Genomic DNA, 20,924 nt, shown 5'->3' on the forward strand with positions numbered 1-20,924 from the left:
CTGAAACGTTCATGCACTCGTGCTGCATTAGTGAATGCAGTTGAAAAGGCTAAGACATGATGGATGATGAGTTTATCCGGTGCAGGAGATGTTTGCTAAACACAATACTGCTGCAAAGTTAAAATCACTAGGGCTGGGCAATATTAAATATCGACAATATATCCTGTGGTGATCTAAAACTAATCAACATTGTGAATTTTACAACGATTTAAAGGTGCTTTTTATTTGGCCATTGCATTTTCTAAAGATCACATCATTAGATTGGATGTACAGTTCTTTCTTGTCTCTGTATATATTCAACTTTATTAGTTTACTACTGTACTTTATTAAAGCAACTTTAATAAAGTAAAGTAACTTTATTAAATCTGTGTTAGAGTAAGATGGTAAGCTTGATTTCTTTTTGTGAATCATGTCAATTCAATTAATCTATTCATAACTGATTTAATGATGTTTGTATCATTCAACTACATTCACAATGTGGGATATTTCTTATACTAAAATCTGTTAGTAAAAATATTAGTATATTAATGTTTAATTTGTGTTTATTATGTTATAGTAGTGCAAACACATTGGGAAAAACATTACTGCATTTTACTTCTTGCATAAAACTTTTTTTTTTAATCTAAAATGGCTGTTCAGTTGAAATTATGGTTCTCAGTCAAGTCAGAGCAATTACACAAATACTATAATATATATCGAATGTCATCAAAATGCTGAAAAATATTGAGATACAGTATTATATACACTGTACATACTGTATTTAATTTTTTTTTCAGTATTCTTTAAATGTCAAGAAATTTCAAAAGAACAGCATTTAGCCATTTTTAGCCATGTAACTGTCACTTTTGATCAATTAAATGCATCCTTGATTAACAAAATGTATTTTATCTTTCTTTTCTTTTTTTGCAATATCACCCAGCCCTAGTACTCACATGCTGTTAAGAATACTCACATAGGAGAGAATTGTGAACAAACATACAGGATTAGTACACTACATTCAGTAAAAAGAAATTATAATCTATTCCACAAATGAAATTTTCAAACAAGCATCTCATTCATTAAGAATGATTCATCACTTAAATATAGTACATCACTACTTTGTTAGAGTTTACACTTGCCAGCTGTTAGTCACCCTATGTGAGAACGGTTTTGACTTTTGAAAAGTCCCACAAGAGGAAGGTGCAACAAAATGTTTCTAATGCTGAACATCTTATTAGCACTTTCATCTAAAAATATCATAAAAACAACAGTGTTTCAAAATAGGCTACAAGGCGTGTTCATAATGTTTTCTGATTTCTGTAAAATTAAGGTTATGTTGGCATGACTCCAGGTAAACCGAATAAAATTTTTACACAAAAGGCCAATTTATAATGTATTAGTCTATAAACTGCTGCTGTATAAACTGCTGCTGTTTAAAAGCATTAAAAGTTTGTGCCATGCCAGACATGGTAAATATTTGAGCAGAAAACACTTACCGCTTTGTCTCGAGACTTGGAGTTGAATTTGACCGTCTTTAACCTGGCTCTTTCTTTCCTCTCCACCCTGAAGAGAAAAGAGACAGAACGTAGGGTGAGTATTTTCACTGTTAATACAAAAAAGCTGTCCTGTGTTCATTATGTACATGTGTAGAAACTAAAAACGTTTATTAAAGAACGTATGAAGCCAAAAACTTTTGTTTGCAAAACATATTTTGAGGAAAGTGATATACACAATATTTACCCTTAAAATAGAATATATGGACAAAAGTATTGGGACACCTGACCATTACACCAACATGGACTGTAATGACATTCTAAATACATAGACATTAATATGGAGTTAGTCCCCAATTTGGAGCTATAACAGCTTCCACTCTTCTGGGAAGGCTTTACACAAGATTTTGGAGTGTTTTTGTGGGGATATTTGCCCATTTATCCAGAAGAGCATTTGTGAGGTCAGGCACAGAAGTTAGACAAAAATACCTAGCATGCAATCTCTGTTCCAGTTCATCACAAGGATGTCCCATGTGGTTGAGGTCAGGGCTTTGTATGGGGCAGTCAAATTCTTCTACATCAAACTCATTCAACCATGTTTTTTTATGGACCTTGTTTTGTGCACTGGGGCACAGTCACACTGGAATAGAAAAGCTCCTTCCCCAAACTGTTCCCACAAAGTTGGAAGCATGGCATTGTTCAAAATGCATTGATGTGCTGAATCATTAAGTTTTCCCTGCACTGGAAGTAAGGGGCCTAGCACAATCCCTGAAAAACAACCCCACACCATAATCCCCCCTCCACTAAACTTTACAGCTGGCACAATGAAGTCAGACAGGTAACGTTCTCCTGTCATCCGCTACACCCAGACTCAACCATCAGACTGCCAAACAGAGAAGCGTGATTCATCACTCCACAGAACACATTTCCACTGGACTCTTTGCACCACTCATCTGACACTTCGTGCTGTGAGGTTTGCATGCAGCTGCTTTGCCGTGGAATCCCATTCCATGAAGCTCCCGCCACATAGTTTTTGTACTGATATTAATGATAGTGGAAGTTTCGAACTCTTCAGCTATGGAATCAGCCGACCATTGGCGACTTTTACGCACCATGAGCCATTTATTTCCACAGATGTTTTGTAAATGCAGACTGCATGGCTAGATGCTTGATTGTATACACCTGTGGCAATTGGTCAAGTCAAGTCACCTTCATTTATATAGCGCTTTCAACAATATAGATGGTTTTCAAAGCAGCTTTACAGTGATGATAAGAAATAAAGTGTAACAGATTGTTTTGGCTTTACAGCAGCTCTAGAATAAAGTTATTGTCCAGCTAAAGTTAGTTTTGATCGATTCACTTCCGTCGCAACGATCATTAGTTATTAACTTAGGGGCCGCTAACACGACACCGCTCTAACAGAAAACCCCTAATGCGATCCGGCCGCTCATTTGCACAAAACAGTGCCTGGTGGTTCGAGAACGTAAACCATGAAATAGGTTCCAAGGTACAAGCCTTGAAAATTTTATAATACAGAATTTTTAATCGCTTCCGCATAGCCACGTGAACCGGAATTATCCCTAAAATTATCCCTTTATCTGTACAGAGGTGAAGGGAGGAACATTGTTCACAGCAAGATATTTGACAGCTGACAGTAAATGATTGTTGAAGGTGGTGTATTTGTTACAAAAAAAAAAAATTCTTTGATGGATATAGATGACCTCTAACCTCCAAAATCCAAATATGAAGTACCAGGAAATAGGATGTAGATCACATCATTTGTTTAAAATATATAGGATTATTTACAGAAACTTTCACAAAGAGAAATCCCAACTTGTTTCTTGCTAGTTGCCCTCTGTGATCAGTTAGAAGACGTGAGACGCACATTTTTAGAATGAGGTGAGAAGTTAATTATCAACTTTCAATCTGCATACAGCCGAGAGGAGAGAATGAGAGGGAAACTCACAACATCACACATCAGCACTGAAGTTCAACGCTCCAATTAAACTTTGTAATGTCAGGTGACAGTAAACCCATGACTTTGATCAAAATAGAGCAGACTTTGTCCTGCTAAAGCTAATTTCATGGCTAGCATCATTTGTATCCTAAATATGATTACATTATATTGTCACGTTCTGTATAATTCACAAGTTTTGATAAAGCTTTATTGGTTTCAACATTGTTGGTTGTGGTAGAAATGACACAACTGTAATTTGTATTATTTTAATTTATATCATTACCACACAATAAATTTTGAAAGTGTTTATGATTATTTGGCTCTTTGTTTAAAGCCTGGGTCTGCGACAAGGGTAAAACAAATTCTATACATGAAAAGCATTACAAGTAGCAAAAACAGGATTTAACAGGATCTTAGAATAACAAAAGAGAATAAAATCTGTTCGTTTGAATAAAAATGCAAACCCCTGGGGCATAAAAGTGCTCATGATTGAAGAAATGCCCACATAGGTTCAATCTCCAGCTGCTGAGACAAGTTAAAACCCTCATCACAAAGAGAGATACTTGTACTTCAGCTGTCAGTTAAATATATTTAGTCTCAAATGTGATAAGTCTGGGATGCCATTGTGCAGCTATACATGTGTGCTCATTCCTCATTATTAACAATCACTATACACAATGGGTGATAACTAAACCAAAATGGAAAAAAAAATGGCAGTGAATTGAAACAGAAGACATTGATAAAGAAGCAATAGAGGAAAGACTATGAGCTGTGGGTAATGCACAAATTGTGTTAACCATGGTAAAGAGGGTTAACTGACCAAACTTTCTACAGTACAGTATGTTCTGGAATGCATGGGGGCATAGCCTACCTCTTCTTGCTGGGAATGACGCCCATCTCCTCCATCTCGCCATCTGGAGTCATTTGGCGCGCCTGCCACCATTCCTCGTCCGAGGCATTCAGGACGTGTAGGATGTCGCCGAAGCGGAAGTTCAGCCCCTGACTGGGCAGGCCCGAGTCTTTCGTTATGTCATAATCAAACAGGGCTCTAAAGGAGGAAGAATGAAGTAAGTTTTTTTGATAGAGCAAAGAAATTATATATATAGTGTCTCATCACAAACATGACATTTCAACCAGAATGCTCATCTTTTATATATATATATATATATATGTATATAAATTCTGTGCCATTGACAAACCGAAATTGCAAAAATGTTTTGAATAAGTTTTTGATTCTCAAACACTCCCCCAATCTTCCATTGGTTGGACAAACAGATAGTTCGCATCCAAAACTTACGCTATTGGTTGAGGCAGTGCTGGGTCACGACAAGCAATATTTTTATAAAGCCTAAAGTGTTAAAGGGATGGTTCACGCTAAAATTAATTCATAATTTACTCACCTTGGTGTTATTTTAATGCTGTATGCCATTCTTTCTTTTATGGACCACAAAAGGTGAGTTAAAAAAAAATTATATTTACATTTTTACCCCAGAACACTTGGAATATACATCAATTTTATTGATATTTTTGCGTCCTTTAAAAAAATAAAATAATTCATAGTCGCAATTCACTGCCCTTATATGGACGAGCGCGAGCAGGCCATTTTTTTAAAATTCTCCTTTTGTGGTCCATAAAAGAAAGAAGAGCATACGGCATTAGAACAAGACCAGGGTGAGAAAAAGAGGACTTAATTTTCATTTTAGGGTGAACTATCCCTTTAAGAGTTGTTTTTAGGTACGGTTTGCACTCGTCTCTGAATATTACACTGGAATGGGAAAATGTTTTTTAACATAAAAAAACACTTCAGCTTTAGAGATGCAGTAGCAGCCTTTATTTTAAAGGTCAGAGAGGAGGATAAAAATGGGGCATGCCAAACAAAATTATGATTTTTGGAATTAAACCCTTTCTAACATTAAAAGTGGTTTTTGATGAGAAAAAAATGCTACAAGGGTGTAGAATAAACAGCAAGAAAAGCCTCCAGACTCTGAACACACACTCTTCTATGAATTTTAAGCAACCATAAAGATACGAAAACCATTCTATAATTCCAAAAAGCCAGCCTTCCTAACTATTTTGCCCACAGACAGATTTCCTGAGATGTTAAGTAGGCCACTGCTGTTCTGTGCATGTGCATTTAAGAGAACTGGAGCTGAAGTAACTAGCCATCCAAGCTCTTGACTAGCTTATCCGTTTCCTCATCAATAATGAAGCACTTCCAGGAGGAAGCCAGGGCATCTGAGAAGCTTATGGGGCTTTAAGGAACATACAGACACCAAAGCCCTCTTTAACCTCCAAAAGCATGTAAAGAACGCCTATTTAACTCTGCACAGAATTCATCTGCATCATTTGCTGAAGTCTTAATCAGCTTAGAGGTGTAATAGGCAACATTTGTATCCTTGAACAGTTGAAGCAGAGTAAAGGGCCTGTGGAATGCAGATTAAAAGCTCAATCCGTATAGATATATGGTTTTAATGGAATATTAGATCATAAAACTGATGTTCCTTTCAGAAAGGTCAAAATTGTATATTATGTACTGTACTATGACATCCAGTGGAACAATTACAGAGTTTTAAATGTATTCACTAGTATGAGTAGAAACTATCACTTACGTATGAGCCATGAAAAAGGCCTATTCATAGTTTTTAAGCACAAGAAAAAGAAAAGTCAAAAAGGTAAGAGGCTCTACATGTCACTGGTGTCCAAGTGAACCTTGACTTTGTGTCACAGAAATGCTGTGACAAAATCAAAGATGACTGCAGTTCTACCAGCATCCTTGCGTGATTTTAAACATCGATCAAAGCAAGTTAAGTTGACAGCCACAACCGTGTGTGTTAGTACAAGTCTTTAAGGAACAACCACAAACTACATCCTATAATGCAAAAGTTTTCAATAAACCAAACTTGAGCAAACAGCCTCACTCCAACATGCACTTTAGAGACAGAATGTTTATGGAAGCCCTTCGGCGTTACACATGACATAGCGACACAACAAATATAATCTTCATTTCCATCACCATTTGTTCCATTACTCATTCATTATATCCATTTACTATGTTCTGTTGTATGTCCTTCAATTCAATTTAGTTTCGTTTTTCCTGTCAGTTAAAATAATGTTGCTTTTCTTATGATGACCAATTTGTGTGAACTATTTTCTAAAGAAAAATGAACACATAAATATATGCAGGGACAATATTATGGGTTGAACTCAATGTGACACAGCTGAAAAATCACATCCGATTTTAAATCAGTGAATACCGCATGGATGTGTAGAGAATCCAGAGCCCGGGGGCTTTCGAATCCTCAAAATGTCAAAGCTATTCTCATTAAAACATAAGAATAGCAACCTGAGAGCTAAGGAATAACGTTAAACAAAAGCCACATAAGAGCAAAAATTCAGCTGTAGTTTCACATTACAATCCTGATCATCTATCTCTTTACATCTAACTGTTACCAACCTGCTAGGCTAGAGCCTGTGAACAAACAGGAAGGTGAAATGATTGACAATGGCTCCAAAAACATGGCAAGCTCTGTCAATACAGAGCCCTTCATGTGTCTGCATGAAAATATGTGATTCAATCTACTGTGTAACCACTGGCCTGAATGCTCTGAGAGCAAAAAAAAAAAAACAGGCACACTTCAGACAATGACATGTTCACATAAGGGGCCGCCTATGACGCAATCAGCGGCAGACGGAACAATGTACAAAAAAAAATATAGGCTGGTCAAATATTAATGAAAGCCATAAGATGATACATTTTTATTTTTGCATGTGTTGTGAAACATTTGGATATATTATTATGCATTAACCCCATTATGTATAAACATATACACAATGGGGTCCAAATGTCTGAGACCACAAGTAAAAATGCCCCCCCCCCCCCACGCCCACCCCATTGTTTTTTTTCTCCCAATCATACACTATATTAACAGCACAATACTTTGTGTGAGAAGCATGAGCTCAAAATTTAATTGTTCTTTCACTTTTCACAATATTGAAAAATCTATTTTAAATCCCAGATGATATTTCAGATGTAAATATAATAAACAATATTATAAACATAATTATGAATATCTTTTTATATAAATGTACAAATATACACATTTTTAATATTATATGAAACATTTTAACAAAATATTACAGATTTTATTACAAAATTAACATTTATATTTAAAAAATAAAATTAATATATAATTAGTATAAAATTAATATAATAAAATAAAATATAATATAATAATAGCAAATACAATCCAGTAAAACCCAGATGTACTACATACTGTGTGAAGTTGTTTTTGCAGGAGTGCCACAGTCTTGCGTTAATCTCTAGGTTTAAGGATCCAAGCATGTTTCGAAGATCAAAAGTAACTAGTGGTGACTAGAGGGAGCTCACCTGACATACAAGGTCCTCTTCTGACTAGTCCGCAAGGAGCCAGAGCCTGAACTAATACTGCTGTTCATCATCTGCTCCCGTAGATCATGGATTTTGGCTTCGAATCGACTGTACTCTGTTGGAAACACAGAGAAGTACATTACACATGCTGTCCTGCTGAGAAGAGATAAGCAACAAGGAAAAACACCTCGAACACCCACAGCTTCAGAGTGGATCGGTAATATTGATGGAGGTGTGGAAGTAAAGTCAAGACAGAAAGATGTGTGTTTTTAGAGCAATAGGAGAAAGTATAAGATCTCTGTTTGAGGTTAGTCAAGTGTGAGCGTTACAAACGCATGAAAACTAAAGAGCAGACAGATGCATCAACATATGCACTAGCCGGAAAGTGGCAGAGAGGATGATAGTCTGATATGTTCGAGAAATCTTCATCCATTCCCAGGACTCAAACTGCATGAGGAGGGTTTGCTCACGCTAGACTGAAACGGTGAAAATGTTCATGAATTATTCAGTGGTTTAACTCACATAACGCTCCTGCTCTTCCCCTATGTTTGACCTCAGAGGAAGTAAGAAATACATTCAAGCTAAAGGACACGAGCGATATGTTGACATTATAATTTTGCTCATGAGAGCTCATGACAGGTTTTAATAAATAGAGAAAAGCCAGTCAATGAAATATGAGGCAACTCGAGAAGAAGAAAAAACAATTACATACTTTTAACCAATTACAGTGCTTAAAACTCCTCTTTAAAACCAACAACAACAAAAACACTATTATATTATGCTACATTTAAACACCCAATCAACATTCAAATGCACACGAAAACACTTGTATTATCTTTCCACTGACTAACTTAGCACCTTCTCGCTACAAATTAGTGTTCAGATAAGTTGAAAGTAAACCGGCATACTTACAGACTCTTTTCTCAGAGCCGTGGAGGAGTCTAGAAAGAGTGAAAGAGTTTGCCGAGCGGTTTTCTCCGTGTCTGTCTCTACCCCTCCATGTGAGTTCAATTGTGTTGTGGTGCTGAAGGACAGCTCCCAAATCACACACAGCTGCTCTCCCAGTGTGTTTGAGCGCGTGTATGCGTGCGTAACTTGCCTTAGTCGGACGCTTCCACGCAAAGCCTCTCTGAGCACCTACAGCACAGCGACATAACAGATGCTAATGGACTAAACAGTGCTTGTATTGCTCACTCACCCCTCCCTCCCTTTCTCTCTCTCTCCCTCTCTCGCTCTCTCTCTGTGTGTGTTGAAGTCACAGCCCTAACCCATGTTGGCTTGTTTAGCACAAGACAACACCTTTATTTCACCAAGCAAAGGAAAGAAAGAGAACAGAGTGAACTAACAACAGAAGAAATAGAAGAGCACTGAGGCTTGTGATGATATATGTCAGCAACTGAGGTTTGGTGTAAGCATGCGGGATCTGCTGGGTTACAGCAAATTTAGCCCGACTGCACACACACCGTACACGTGGCTGAACATGTTGCTAATCCACAGGATTCAATTGGGAAAAGGATTTAGACAGGTCAAAAAACACACAAAAAAAATACACATGGGCATTCCTGTTATGCAGTAACTTTTGTAAAATAAATACATAAATAAAACGACGGTGTTGTATTGAGATCTGGTGAAACATGCTCTAAAAGTTATAGTTCACCCCAAAATTTTAATTCTGTCATCATTTACTCATCATCATGTTGTTCCAAACTTGTATTACTTTCCTCTTTGGAGAATAAAATAAGATCTTTTGAAGAAACCAAACCATTTTGATTACCACTGACTTCCATTGTCAACAAAAAACACTGAGACATTTCTAAAAATATCTTCTTTTTTGTTTTACAGAAGCAAGAATGTCATACAGTTTTGGAATGACATGAGGGTGAGTAAAAGACAGAATTTTCATTTTTGGGTGAACTATGCCTTTAACCTTTATTATTTAAAACTTATTTACACAACAGAAAGAAAATGATCAAGGAGGAACCTACCATGATGGTAAGAAAAAGCTATAGTCAATGTTCACTGAGGGATTGAGAATCACTGTTTACATTTGGTGTCAAATTGAAGGTCTTTATTTACTCTCTTTTAGGTGGAATGACAGACAAACCAACTAATATTACACATCACAACATCAAAATTCATTAAATCCATTACTGATATTACTAATTTTTTTCTCACCAAAATTGATGTCCCTTCCTGAAGGATGATGTCATTGAGGAACTTTTAAAAAAAAAATAAGAATGCTACAAAATACTAACAGGAATTAGAATGTAAAGTGGTATTGAGGACAGAGGAAAAAATATTCACAAAAAAACATGTTTTGTGTGAAATATTTTGATTAGAGAGGAAATAATTAAGACCCGGAATATTTCATAATACATTGTGTTTCAGTTTACACCTACATATCAAAAATGAGAAAAAAAGAAGAAGCTCAAAGCAAAGGAGTGAAATTTAAAATTAATCCTTACGTTCATGTAATTGTGATAAAATAAAAAAGAATCGTATTATCATAAAAGTTTTGTGTTTCACACACGCATGAATAAAGTAAAGGTAAGTAAAATACTATAAATATCCTCAGGCCGATATATATATATATACATGCTACTGTATTGTTGGAGATGTTGTTGCCTTTTTAGAACTGTATCTGACGAGACAATATGGATATTTCATAAGTACTACTATACAACATTATCTTCAACAAATCATATATTTGTCATGTATTCTCTCTGCATTTACATCTTCCCTTGGTAGATAAACATAAAACAATGGGATTTAATGGATGTGTGCAAGTCTCCGGTGATGAACAAAAGCTTATAATTAGATTGAGAAGTATTACCAAGTCCTTCATAATGAAGACTGGAGAACTTTCATGACTGCTCACTGAGTCCACGCAGATGAAACAACAGGAAACAATGCTATTTCTCCCAGGATTACACCGGTTTTGAATGATTAGTTTAATGGGAGTAATGATGCATGTGCTGCCATAGAACACTGAAAGGCCTTCGTGTTATCAAGAATTCAGAATGTTATCGTCACCAATTCCGTGTCAAACAATTAAGGGGCTTTCAGAAAGCTTGAAAAGGAGGGAGGCAGAGAAAGGAAATAATATGTTTTGAGTCACGTTTCAAAAGAATGAAAGTTGGATGAATAATCATTAGGAAATGTTATATTTAGAAACGGCATTATGGCACAATAGTCAAAGCTAAATGAATGCACGATTTGAGGTATAATTCATGTCCATTGGACAAATGGTACAGGACAAGTTAGCTACAAAGTTCAATAGTTCCGGAGTATGAGCAATTGTAATAGTGATGCAGATATGCCAGTAATTTTTTTTATGTTATGCCTAAAAAAAAATCAATAAATGGACAATATTGTAGTGTACAAAAAAAAAAAAGAAATATAATCCACTAACTGTTTAACGTTTAAATGGATATTCATTTGGAGAAATAAGTATTAAATTATTAGTATTTAAAAGATTAACTTTAAGAGAGTGTTAGATGACAGCAGAGATAATGTGAATGTAAAAAAAGGGGAAAATGAACATATATAAATAAAACATAAATCGAACATCCGCCAGTAACCGATAAGGTAAAGATATTTAGCATCTTTGAGTATTTAGCAAACTGCTGCAAAATGCTTTTGCCACAAATCACTTCAATAGTACTTTGTAGACCATATAAGAAAAATAAAAAAAACAGTCACCAAACACAGTCACAAAATTTCTGCGTCATCAAATCAAAGTTAGACAGCTGTGATCTCATGAATATGTGAATATTTTAAAAAGGTGCGAGAGAGGATTTCTTCCTTAATCTGACTGAGTTTATCGTTGTAGTCTGTGCGTGGTGCTAATGTATGTGGCTAAAGCACTCTCAGTTTATACATAACGTTGACTAATACTTTAGTCATCTCCTTAAGGCATTAAAAGAAGCTTAACTCATTTTTGACACGAGCACAGTAAAACCTCAGCGCTGCTGCTATACATGCTATCTAAGAATTACAGTGTTGCCAGATCTTGCAAGAGAAGCAAGCAACCTGGTCTGACAAAACAAGCCCAAAATATGCTCAAATAAGCAACTCCAGCATTTTCCATTGTCTGGGGGAAACATATTTACAGTATTGCAGCATAAACTTGTGTAAAACATTGATTAAGCAATTCAATAAATGCTGTATTTCAATAATTCTGTATTTCAAAAATAACTACACAATAATAATAAGCATGTTATTATTATTAAACATTTAATTTTATAATGTATTATTATAATTTATTAATCATTTTACAAAAAAATTGTTAATACATATTTTTTGTTATGATTATGTCATTTTAGGGATGCACCGATACCACTTTTCCAGAACGAGTCTGATACGATTGCCGATACGGAATACCAACGCTATCTCACGACCAATTTGTACGAATTTGTACGAGTGATTAAAAGGTGGCTAATTCGTACGAATTTGTACGACCTCACTCGTACGAATTTGTACGATTTGTCTAAACCCACGTGACGGTTGGGTTTAGGGGCGGGGTCAGGGGTAGGTCATTCGTATGAATTCATACGATTTTGGCAAATCGTAAAATATGTACGATTTAGCAAAAAACTTACAAATTCGTACGAGTGAGGTCGTATGAATTGGTACGAATTAGCCACCTCGTAAAATTCGTACGAATTGCCGTGAGATCGGGTTGGGAATACAGATACCTGTATTTTCATTGCATAAAAAAAAAAAAAAAAAAAAAAAAAAAAAATCACAATATAGGGCAGAGAATCCAAAAGAATATTTATGCATCAAATAGAAAAATTATGCCTAATTATGCCTGTAAAAAGTATTGTAGGAGCTACTGTTACTTTCAGTGTTCATATTATTGCTCAATTATATTTTATCTTTAATTTAATATCACAGGGAATATTTAGGGCTGCTCGAACAGGGCTCAACCAGTCAAGAGCAGTCTTTTGTTGTTAGATTAACAGAGGACAAAGACAGCAGTGGTTACTGTCACTTTAAGAGCTGCACGTATCCAACATAATGTTACACACGCATTTTTTTTTCAATTGTTTACGCTCACTTAAGACATAACCGCCTATGTTTCACAAGGATACTTGCCTATAAGGGCAAATTGACATAATTTTGTGAGAATCTGTATGTTAAATTGCAAGACATGAAAGAGAACTCGATTTAATAGGCCATTCTCACGCTGTCTGAGAGAAAGCTTTCTGGGCGTGCTCTTTGGATGTTTGCGCACAGAAACCTTCTTGAAAACGTAATGTGATTACTGTACCAACTTCCTGTAATAATGTAGGGAACCAATCATTATACATAAATCATGTAACAGTTCATGTTCATGAGCGCAGTATTGGCCCGATGCTGGTATCAGTGCATCCCTATGTAGTTTATTTATAATAAAAAAGTGCACATTTCCATATAAATGAAGCCGAGGGAGTGACTTAGAAAGCCAGAATCACAGAAATAAACTATGGCGATTATTAATGAAATATAAAGTGCGGTAGGTGGTGATATTTGACAGCTGTTATCAGTGGTTGGTCACATTTTACTTTGCAATGGGGCGGCAAGCCCAAAGTTCCTCATAATAAGAAGACATGCCGACACTGAATCATTACTTGATCGCACCTTCTTATACTGTATATATGATGGGGAAAATAATAGCACTGTTTTCATTGACTGCGCGGTCCTATTGAAAGTACAAAGCATTTGATTCAGTTGAGGTAAGTGGAATGGGCAGATTTCTCTTTAAGTCTGTAAATAACTGGAGGGCATGTCACTGAAGCGGGACTTGTGCTTAGCCCAGCTGTGTGTGTGTCAGACACTGATGTCTTTAAGCTCCAGCACAGATCCTCAGAGCCGTTAAATCCCTCTGATCAAAGCAGTCTAGCCCTGAAGGGTTTCATTTCCTATCCAAACACCACCATCCGAGTACGTTTAATGACATTTGTTTCTCGTGTCACAAGATGGAGGCTCTGGAATGACTCATCTCAGTTAAAGCATTACACCACAACATCTGTTCTTTAGTTAGATATATAAAGCATCCAATGGTTATCGCACTTAATGAAAAACAACATGGACAAATTCACTATGAGAAGCCCTGGAGAGTTTACAAGGTCCTCCCTCAGCAGCTCTTCAGCAGCCATTGGTCAAAAGCGAGTGCTGCGTCTGTGCTTTCCGATGCTTTATTATGCATGTTGTCGCACACTGCATATGGAGAGCAGAGGGAGTTGGATCTAATCTCAGCTCATTCTCCCCACAGGGAGCTCGCCTGAACCCTGCTCGCACCTGTGGCCGCCACATTTTGGCATGACCGATCCCCAGCTTGCTGATTGAATACTGGGCAGAAGAGCATGTTGATGAGATGTCTTGCTTGGATAACAAACAGATTCACGTGGAGGTCGTCATTTATCCGTCATAGCTATAAACATGTAACGTTTAATGCAGTATCTTCACTGCAGTGCAGTGGCTGGTCACAAATGCCCCCAAAAATGGGTTGCAAATGGTTTTGTAATAACAATTTTGATACAATGTTGAAATAAAACCCTATTACAGTGCATCAACATTACAATGCATTATTGAAACCTTCCACATCTATATTTGAACTGAAAGCAGCACTGAGAGCCAAGGCCTTGCAATCTGACACCCGTGTTGTAACACAAGATGACAGTAGGTGTGCAGATTGTGTATGGAAAGCAATGAAGGGGAGATGACAGACTACACTGGAAATTTTAAGTCTCACAAAATCTGTAAAAATGGTAATATTTCAAATCAAAAGCAAAAGTAATAAAGTATAAAAGAATATATAATTTTTTTGGTAATAAAATATGTTTCTAACATGTTTTAATATGCTGTAACATGTTTCTAGCATTTTAGTATGTTACTAGCATGTTTCAGCACATATTTTAACATGTTACTGGCATCTTTCTAAATTATTTTAACGTGTTTCTATCATGTTTTAACAATATCACATCACATTGTACCATATTGCTAACATGTTTTAGCAGATTATAATGTTTTAGCATGTTGCTAGCTTGTTTGTACCACATTTAAGCACACTGTCAAGCCAACATAATTACTGTAATGCAAAAAAATTAATATTAATTAAACTGTTAAGTGTGTTAAATGAATGTAAACAAGCATTTGGGTAAGTAACAAAATCTGTAAAAATGCCCAGGTAATATTTTCAAATTTCTGGTTATAAAACTGGTTTCTAACGTGTTGTAGCATATTGCTAACATGTTTTAATATGCTGTTAACATGTTCCTTCCTAGCATTTTAATATGTTACAAGAAGAATCTTTCTAGCATGTTTTAACTTCGTGTAACTATAACAGATTGAAACGTTGTGCTGTGTGAAAGCCAATCTGAAGGGCAGAGATGCTCTGTGCTGGCCATGAACGGAGGACAGGAAGCCAGGCACAGGAGCCACGCTAAGACAACAGCTTTCACCAAACAGAGAAAATGCTACATAGACGCACATATGCTCACTAGGGGTGTGAAAGAAGCTCGGATCACACATACACGCACAGACCTGTTCAGAATCTTAATTTAGACCCTCTCAAACTATCTCCAGCCAAAGCTCTGAGGGTCATCAACACCCCATTGGTATTTTAATAAACACTGCAGCCCGGCCTGCCGAGCCGAAAGAAAGGACGGGCAGGCTGGAGTCTGAACCTCAGGATGAAGAAGCCAAGCTGCTCTGAGTCACGACCACAACACCATACAGCGAACTGGGCACATGATCACTTACTGATCATGTGCATGTTGACAATTTAAATTCAAAATGAAATTATTACTGACTTGATTTCAGAACTTTGGGGTCAGAAAGTTTTTTTTTCCTTTCTTCATTTAATTAATAATTTTATTCAACAAGTCAATGACACATTTAATTGTTCAAAAGGGACATTACATTTATAATAGTCTAAAATATTTCTATTTGAAAAAAAAAATGCTGTTCTTTTTATTCAAATAAATGTTTCTTGAGCACTAAATCAGCATATTAGAATGATTTCTGAAGGATCATGTGACCCTGAAGGCCGAAGTCACAAATTCATTACATGCATTACATGTGGACTATAAATAGACACTACAGCTGGGTTTAAAGAACAACAATTAAGTTGAGAATTCAGTGGACACTAAGATTACTTCATAGGAGCAGATTTCGACAGGTTATCAAGATCATCCTCCGCACAACACAACTGACAGGGTTTCTATCAAATCCCACAGTGTCACTGCCACTTGACTTTCTTCCCATTATCACAGTCCACCATGCATGAAATGGCTTTCTGCTGTGTCCAGTTGTGAACAAATAAGCATTTGTAGTATTCAGGCCATGCTGCATCCAATCATTCTTCAGCTAAACGCTCAGCAATTTAGAGTTTGATTTTAAAATCTGTATCCAAATAGGAGGGGAGATTTGGGTAAACACCAATCTGAGGCAGAGTGAGGAAATTAATTAGTATAAAAGAAAGTTAATCAAGCTTTAGGCTTGAATCAAGTGCACATTGAAACACAACAGATGCTTATTATCAGTTGAAATAAACAAAAGGATTGAAGTTGTCATATTAGTAAAGGGCAGGTCGTCCAGTTCTGAGTGAAAGCAAGCCACATGGAAAGCATACGAATTATACTGTAAGCATTGAAATATGCTGGTAAGTTTGAAACGATGAATATCTGAAATCTTGGGAGAGGAAGTGCCGACCTACCTTCAGGTCTGTACTGAGCTACGATGGTGACCGTCTGTCCAGCATTCTTCAGTGCTGCGGCCGCCTGTTCATGCGTTGCACTGCGGAGGTCCACCCCATTTACCTGCAACAAACATACAGTATTAATGATGTGTACCACAAATAACCACTGATGCCAAACACACCCCCAATAGCCTGAAAATGCTTATTTAGAATTTAAAATCTACTGTAAAACTGTACAACTATTACTGTAAAGTTTATGCAGCTTGAGTGCTGCTGGGATTTAAAAAATAGGGTACTAAATATAAAGACATTCAGCAATTCTGACATTCTGCAATTCACTTTTTCGCTGAAATGAAATAAATAAATAAATAAAAATATTTCTGTAAGATTGACAATGAGTAATAATGAGCAACAATTGCTGATAATGCGATGTTCTTCTTACAGAAATGATACGGTCTCCTTTCCTCAATTCTCCACACAGGTCTGCAGGCCCTCCTGCTAATATGAAGGAGATGAAGATTCCCTCTCCATCTTCTCCTCCTACAATGTTGAAGCCTAGTCCTGTGGTGCCCCTATGCAGGACTATTTTCCTAGGCTCCCTAAAAAAACAAAAGCAGCATTTATTAGTTGATTTGAGTGAGAGGTTCAGGAATGCATGCTTAAATAAATATTACAATGCTTACAAAAGTGACAGACATACACACGCATACCCACATGCAGATACACACAAGAGACATTTTTTATATTATATTAATTATAAAAATTATATTACATTTAAAAAAATTCTGTAATTCTGTTAACCAAATAAAATATAAACAATTATATATATATATATATATACTCGCATATATTCACTCACATTAATTATTTGCATTCCCAGAAAAAAAAACAATAAAATTTGACCAGATCTCCCTCTAGTGTACACAATATGAACTACACAAGAGAGATGCATGCTCTTACAATTTGCAAAGGTGCTTACAATTTGAAAATCGTATTTTTACTTTTATCTGCAGTTAAAATTTTATGAAAATGTGATGTGTGCAATTATTTATTTATATTTATAACTATAATTACACCATTTGTATGATGATTTCCTGAAAAGTGTAAACACTGTGGTGCTTTCAAAATATTTGATCATCCTGATCAGTCAAACAGGGAGCCTGACATAAAAAGAGTTCAGCAGTATTTTTGGTGCCAATGCTGAAGAAATTATTTAAATATTAGTTTGCCAAGGACAGTATTTGTGAAGCATGCATTTAGTAGTCTGTAGATGGCAGCAGAGCCTCAAATCACGGTCTCGGTAGCATTCGCACATTTTCAAAACAAACCCTCACTCAACATGACTACAGACGTGTCTTTTAACCCTTAAAACTCTAAGAACAACGGTTCAGAGTAACTGAGTGACATTGACAAATCTCAGTTATAAAACAGTGTATTTTTATACCCATCCTGTAGAATTAAGTCTTAATTCAAAGCTTATCAGATTTGCCAAAGTTGACTTCACAGATTGGTTGGTCATATCATGACGCCAGCTTATGACGTAAAAGGCTGTTTGTTTTTAACATCAATATGACGTATTTGGCGAATTCTTCCAATGGGAAATAAATCCTCATGATTAAAGGGGATTAAATATGGTAAAGCACACCAGTCAGTATGTGTGTGTGTCCTTGATAAGTATCTACTGTTCTCTACTGGATAAAATATATGGTGGTCTGGCCAAGATCATCTGCACAGTCTCTCTCTCTCTCTCTCTCGTAATACCACTCGCGAGTCGCTACTGACAACAACTCTTACGAAATGAGCAAACAAATCAGGTGAATGAGAAAGAACAGGACACAGCCGAGGCTTTATCCTAAATGAAGTGATATCTTCAACAGCTCTCCAGAGGACATTTAAAACTGTCCAACAAATACTGCGAGAGATCAGCCATATGTCCCTATGCATGTGTCCTTGTGAATGCCCTACATCAGTGGTTCTCTCAAGAGGACTTTAAATGATTGAAAATAAGAGAAACAGACATTAAAATAAATTAAAAACAAGTATAAAATTAAAATATATTTCTTATTTTACTTCCCCTTAACAACTGGATTTTTTTTATTAATATACTTTAAAAAACAGGGTTCTCACGGTCTGTAAATATTAGGTAGCCTACATAAAAAAAAGTGAATTCTAGACCTGCAAAATGAATAAAATTGTATAACTCTATGGCCATGTTTATAATGGAAATACTTTTGTTAGTTATGCCAAGCTGTAAAATATTTTATGAGGTAGAAATTGAGTAAAAAAATTTTTTTTTAAAGTCATTATCCTTAATACTTATCCAGTAAAGGATTGCTCTGAATAACAGAAGAACTCTAATTCTTGTAATATTTTACAAATTATTTAAAAAAAACAACTAAACTTTCCTTTGCAAAAGTGAGAAAAGGGAGTTTATAATTCAGACATGGACATGATGAGATTATTCATAAAAAAACATTATTCACTTTGAATTTATGGGACTTTTGCAGTATGAAATATTTCTTGTGATCAAAATCAGCATATTAGAATGAATACTGATGGATCATGTGACACTGAAAGACCCCCTGGGGTGAAAATCAAGTCAACACCATTGCTGAGTGTTATCTCATTAAAACTGCAGTGAACCTAAAAGATTGTATCAAAAACACGGTTTGAAATCGCTGGTGATCTCTACGTCACAAATATGTTGTAATCAATCACATCAACAGCGTATCATTAATTATGCTGAGAAGCAGGGGAGTCTCAACTATATGCCTTTCTCCACTGACGTTCTAAATTGTTTCTAAGGATTCAAAGCATTTCTAAGGATGATGATTTTTAAAAGGCAGCTGTTTGGCTCTGAGATGGCGAACGGGAACATGGTTTTTGTAACATTAACAACACATTATTAGCATATTGATAACGTAGTCAAGCAAAAGGCTAAACATATTAATTACCGTTATGTGTCCGCCGTTGTAGAGAGCGATAGATAAAACGCATTACACTTCTGATACATCGGCTTTTATGCGAGACTGTATAGCTTAACTCACTCTTCCACTTCTTTTGAATCAGTTTCTGGTTCAAACATGCAGCATATTGGTGAATTAAACCAGCATTTCCACTTGCCAGCCATCGTGTAGCGTTAACTACAGTAAAGTTGAGCAAGTGGATCAGCTATTCTGAGCTTGTGTGATTGAGTGGAGGCGGAGACTCATTTGTATATTCATGGTTCCACGACGTATATTAAATGAAGCAAGGGTGTAGAGTTACATTCAAGCTTCTTTTTTTCACAAGAAAAGTTTTTCACAGATCAAAGATGAGTTTTAAGGGATCAAATTATTGACGACATGACTTGAAGACTGGAGTAATGCCTGCTGAAAATTCAGCTTGCCAATCATAAATAAAACTTTACAATATATTATAGCTGAAAATAGTTACAAGCTTTATATTGTAAAAATATTTCACAATATACATTTATTATTCTGCATTTCTAATCAAAATAGATGCAGACTTGGTGAGCATAAGAGACTTCTTACAAAAACATTTAAAAAGTCTTACAGAAACCAAACCTATGACTGGTAGTTTATAGCAACACACACACATATTGGATTAATCGAATTTTGAATTCTAAAAAAAATATTGTACCTCAGTAAAGGGAATAATCCCTAAAACAAGATGATTTCCTTTCAGTAGAATGAGGACATACTGTACCATCTAATAACTCATCTAAGACTAATGTGAGTAGTTGTGTGTGAGTGTAGAGTTTTATGTAGTTTGTTTTGTAGTATATAAAGCCATGAACCATTATGCAGAGATAAAATATGTACTAAAAATGCCATTAACCTTTGGCGGCTTATCTTATGTGTAGAGAAAAGCTATTCTCATACAGTACCTACACCAGAATTATGGAGCTGTCTTTACACCAAGCTACATGTAATGAAACTGATACAGCATTATCTTCCAAATTTCAGGAGGGTGATACAGAGAAAAGAAGCATCAGAAAGCAAAAAAGCAGCCAAAGATGTGATGAGAGTGAGAAAAAAATGAGAGCGAGTGAAATCAAATAAGACGACTATAGAAATAGTTTAAGAGCAAGTCATGATCTGTATTAACTTTCACTTGAAATAAACGATCATTTCACTTCGCAAGGGCAAGGAATCATAATGCACAATAGAAACTGCACCCACAACCTCTAAACCCGAAGCCTTCAAATGTTACAGTACGGCAAAAGTCATGATTAGGAAGACAAAGAAATCGGGAGGGCAAAGGCTCACCTTGTGATCTCATCATCTCCCAGCATGCCTTTTGAGATAGGAGAGTACCGAGATGGGGTGGCGGGGGTTAATGGCTGACTTAGATAGCTTTGGGTGCTGATATGGTTCTCCATGTGCTGGGAATAGGCTGAAAATCCAAAACACAAAGATA

At 36.0% G+C, this 20,924-nt stretch overlaps 1 protein-coding gene across 6 annotated transcripts in view; it reads right to left on the bottom strand.

The window, feature by feature from the left end:
* dlg1a (discs large MAGUK scaffold protein 1a) overlaps nt 1–20,894 on the bottom strand; it is a 33,062-nt gene extending 12,168 nt beyond the window's left edge. For 4 of the 6 annotated variants that reach the window (XM_079629465.1, XM_079629464.1, XM_079629463.1 and 1 more), the window contains exons 1-6: nt 20,774–20,894; nt 16,945–17,101; nt 16,521–16,623; nt 7,817–7,931; nt 4,301–4,477; nt 1,476–1,542 (exon numbers count right to left, since the gene is read on the bottom strand). In XM_079629465.1, the coding sequence (XP_079485591.1) occupies nt 1,476–1,542; nt 4,301–4,477; nt 7,817–7,931; nt 16,521–16,623; nt 16,945–17,101; nt 20,774–20,886 (732 nt within the window). In that variant the 5' untranslated portion in view covers nt 20,887–20,894. Of the gene's footprint in view, nt 1–1,475; nt 1,543–4,300; nt 4,478–7,816; nt 7,932–8,728; nt 8,992–16,520; nt 16,624–16,944; nt 17,102–20,773 lie in introns of those variants that run through there. The other 2 variants (XM_079629467.1, XM_079629466.1) reach the window with 2 other exon arrangements.
* Nucleotides 20,895–20,924: the final 30 nt, after the last annotated feature.

Source organism: Phoxinus phoxinus (genome assembly GCF_949152265.1).
Source record: "Phoxinus phoxinus genome assembly, chromosome: 11".
In the NCBI taxonomy this organism is placed as follows: domain Eukaryota; kingdom Metazoa; phylum Chordata; class Actinopteri; order Cypriniformes; family Leuciscidae; genus Phoxinus; species Phoxinus phoxinus.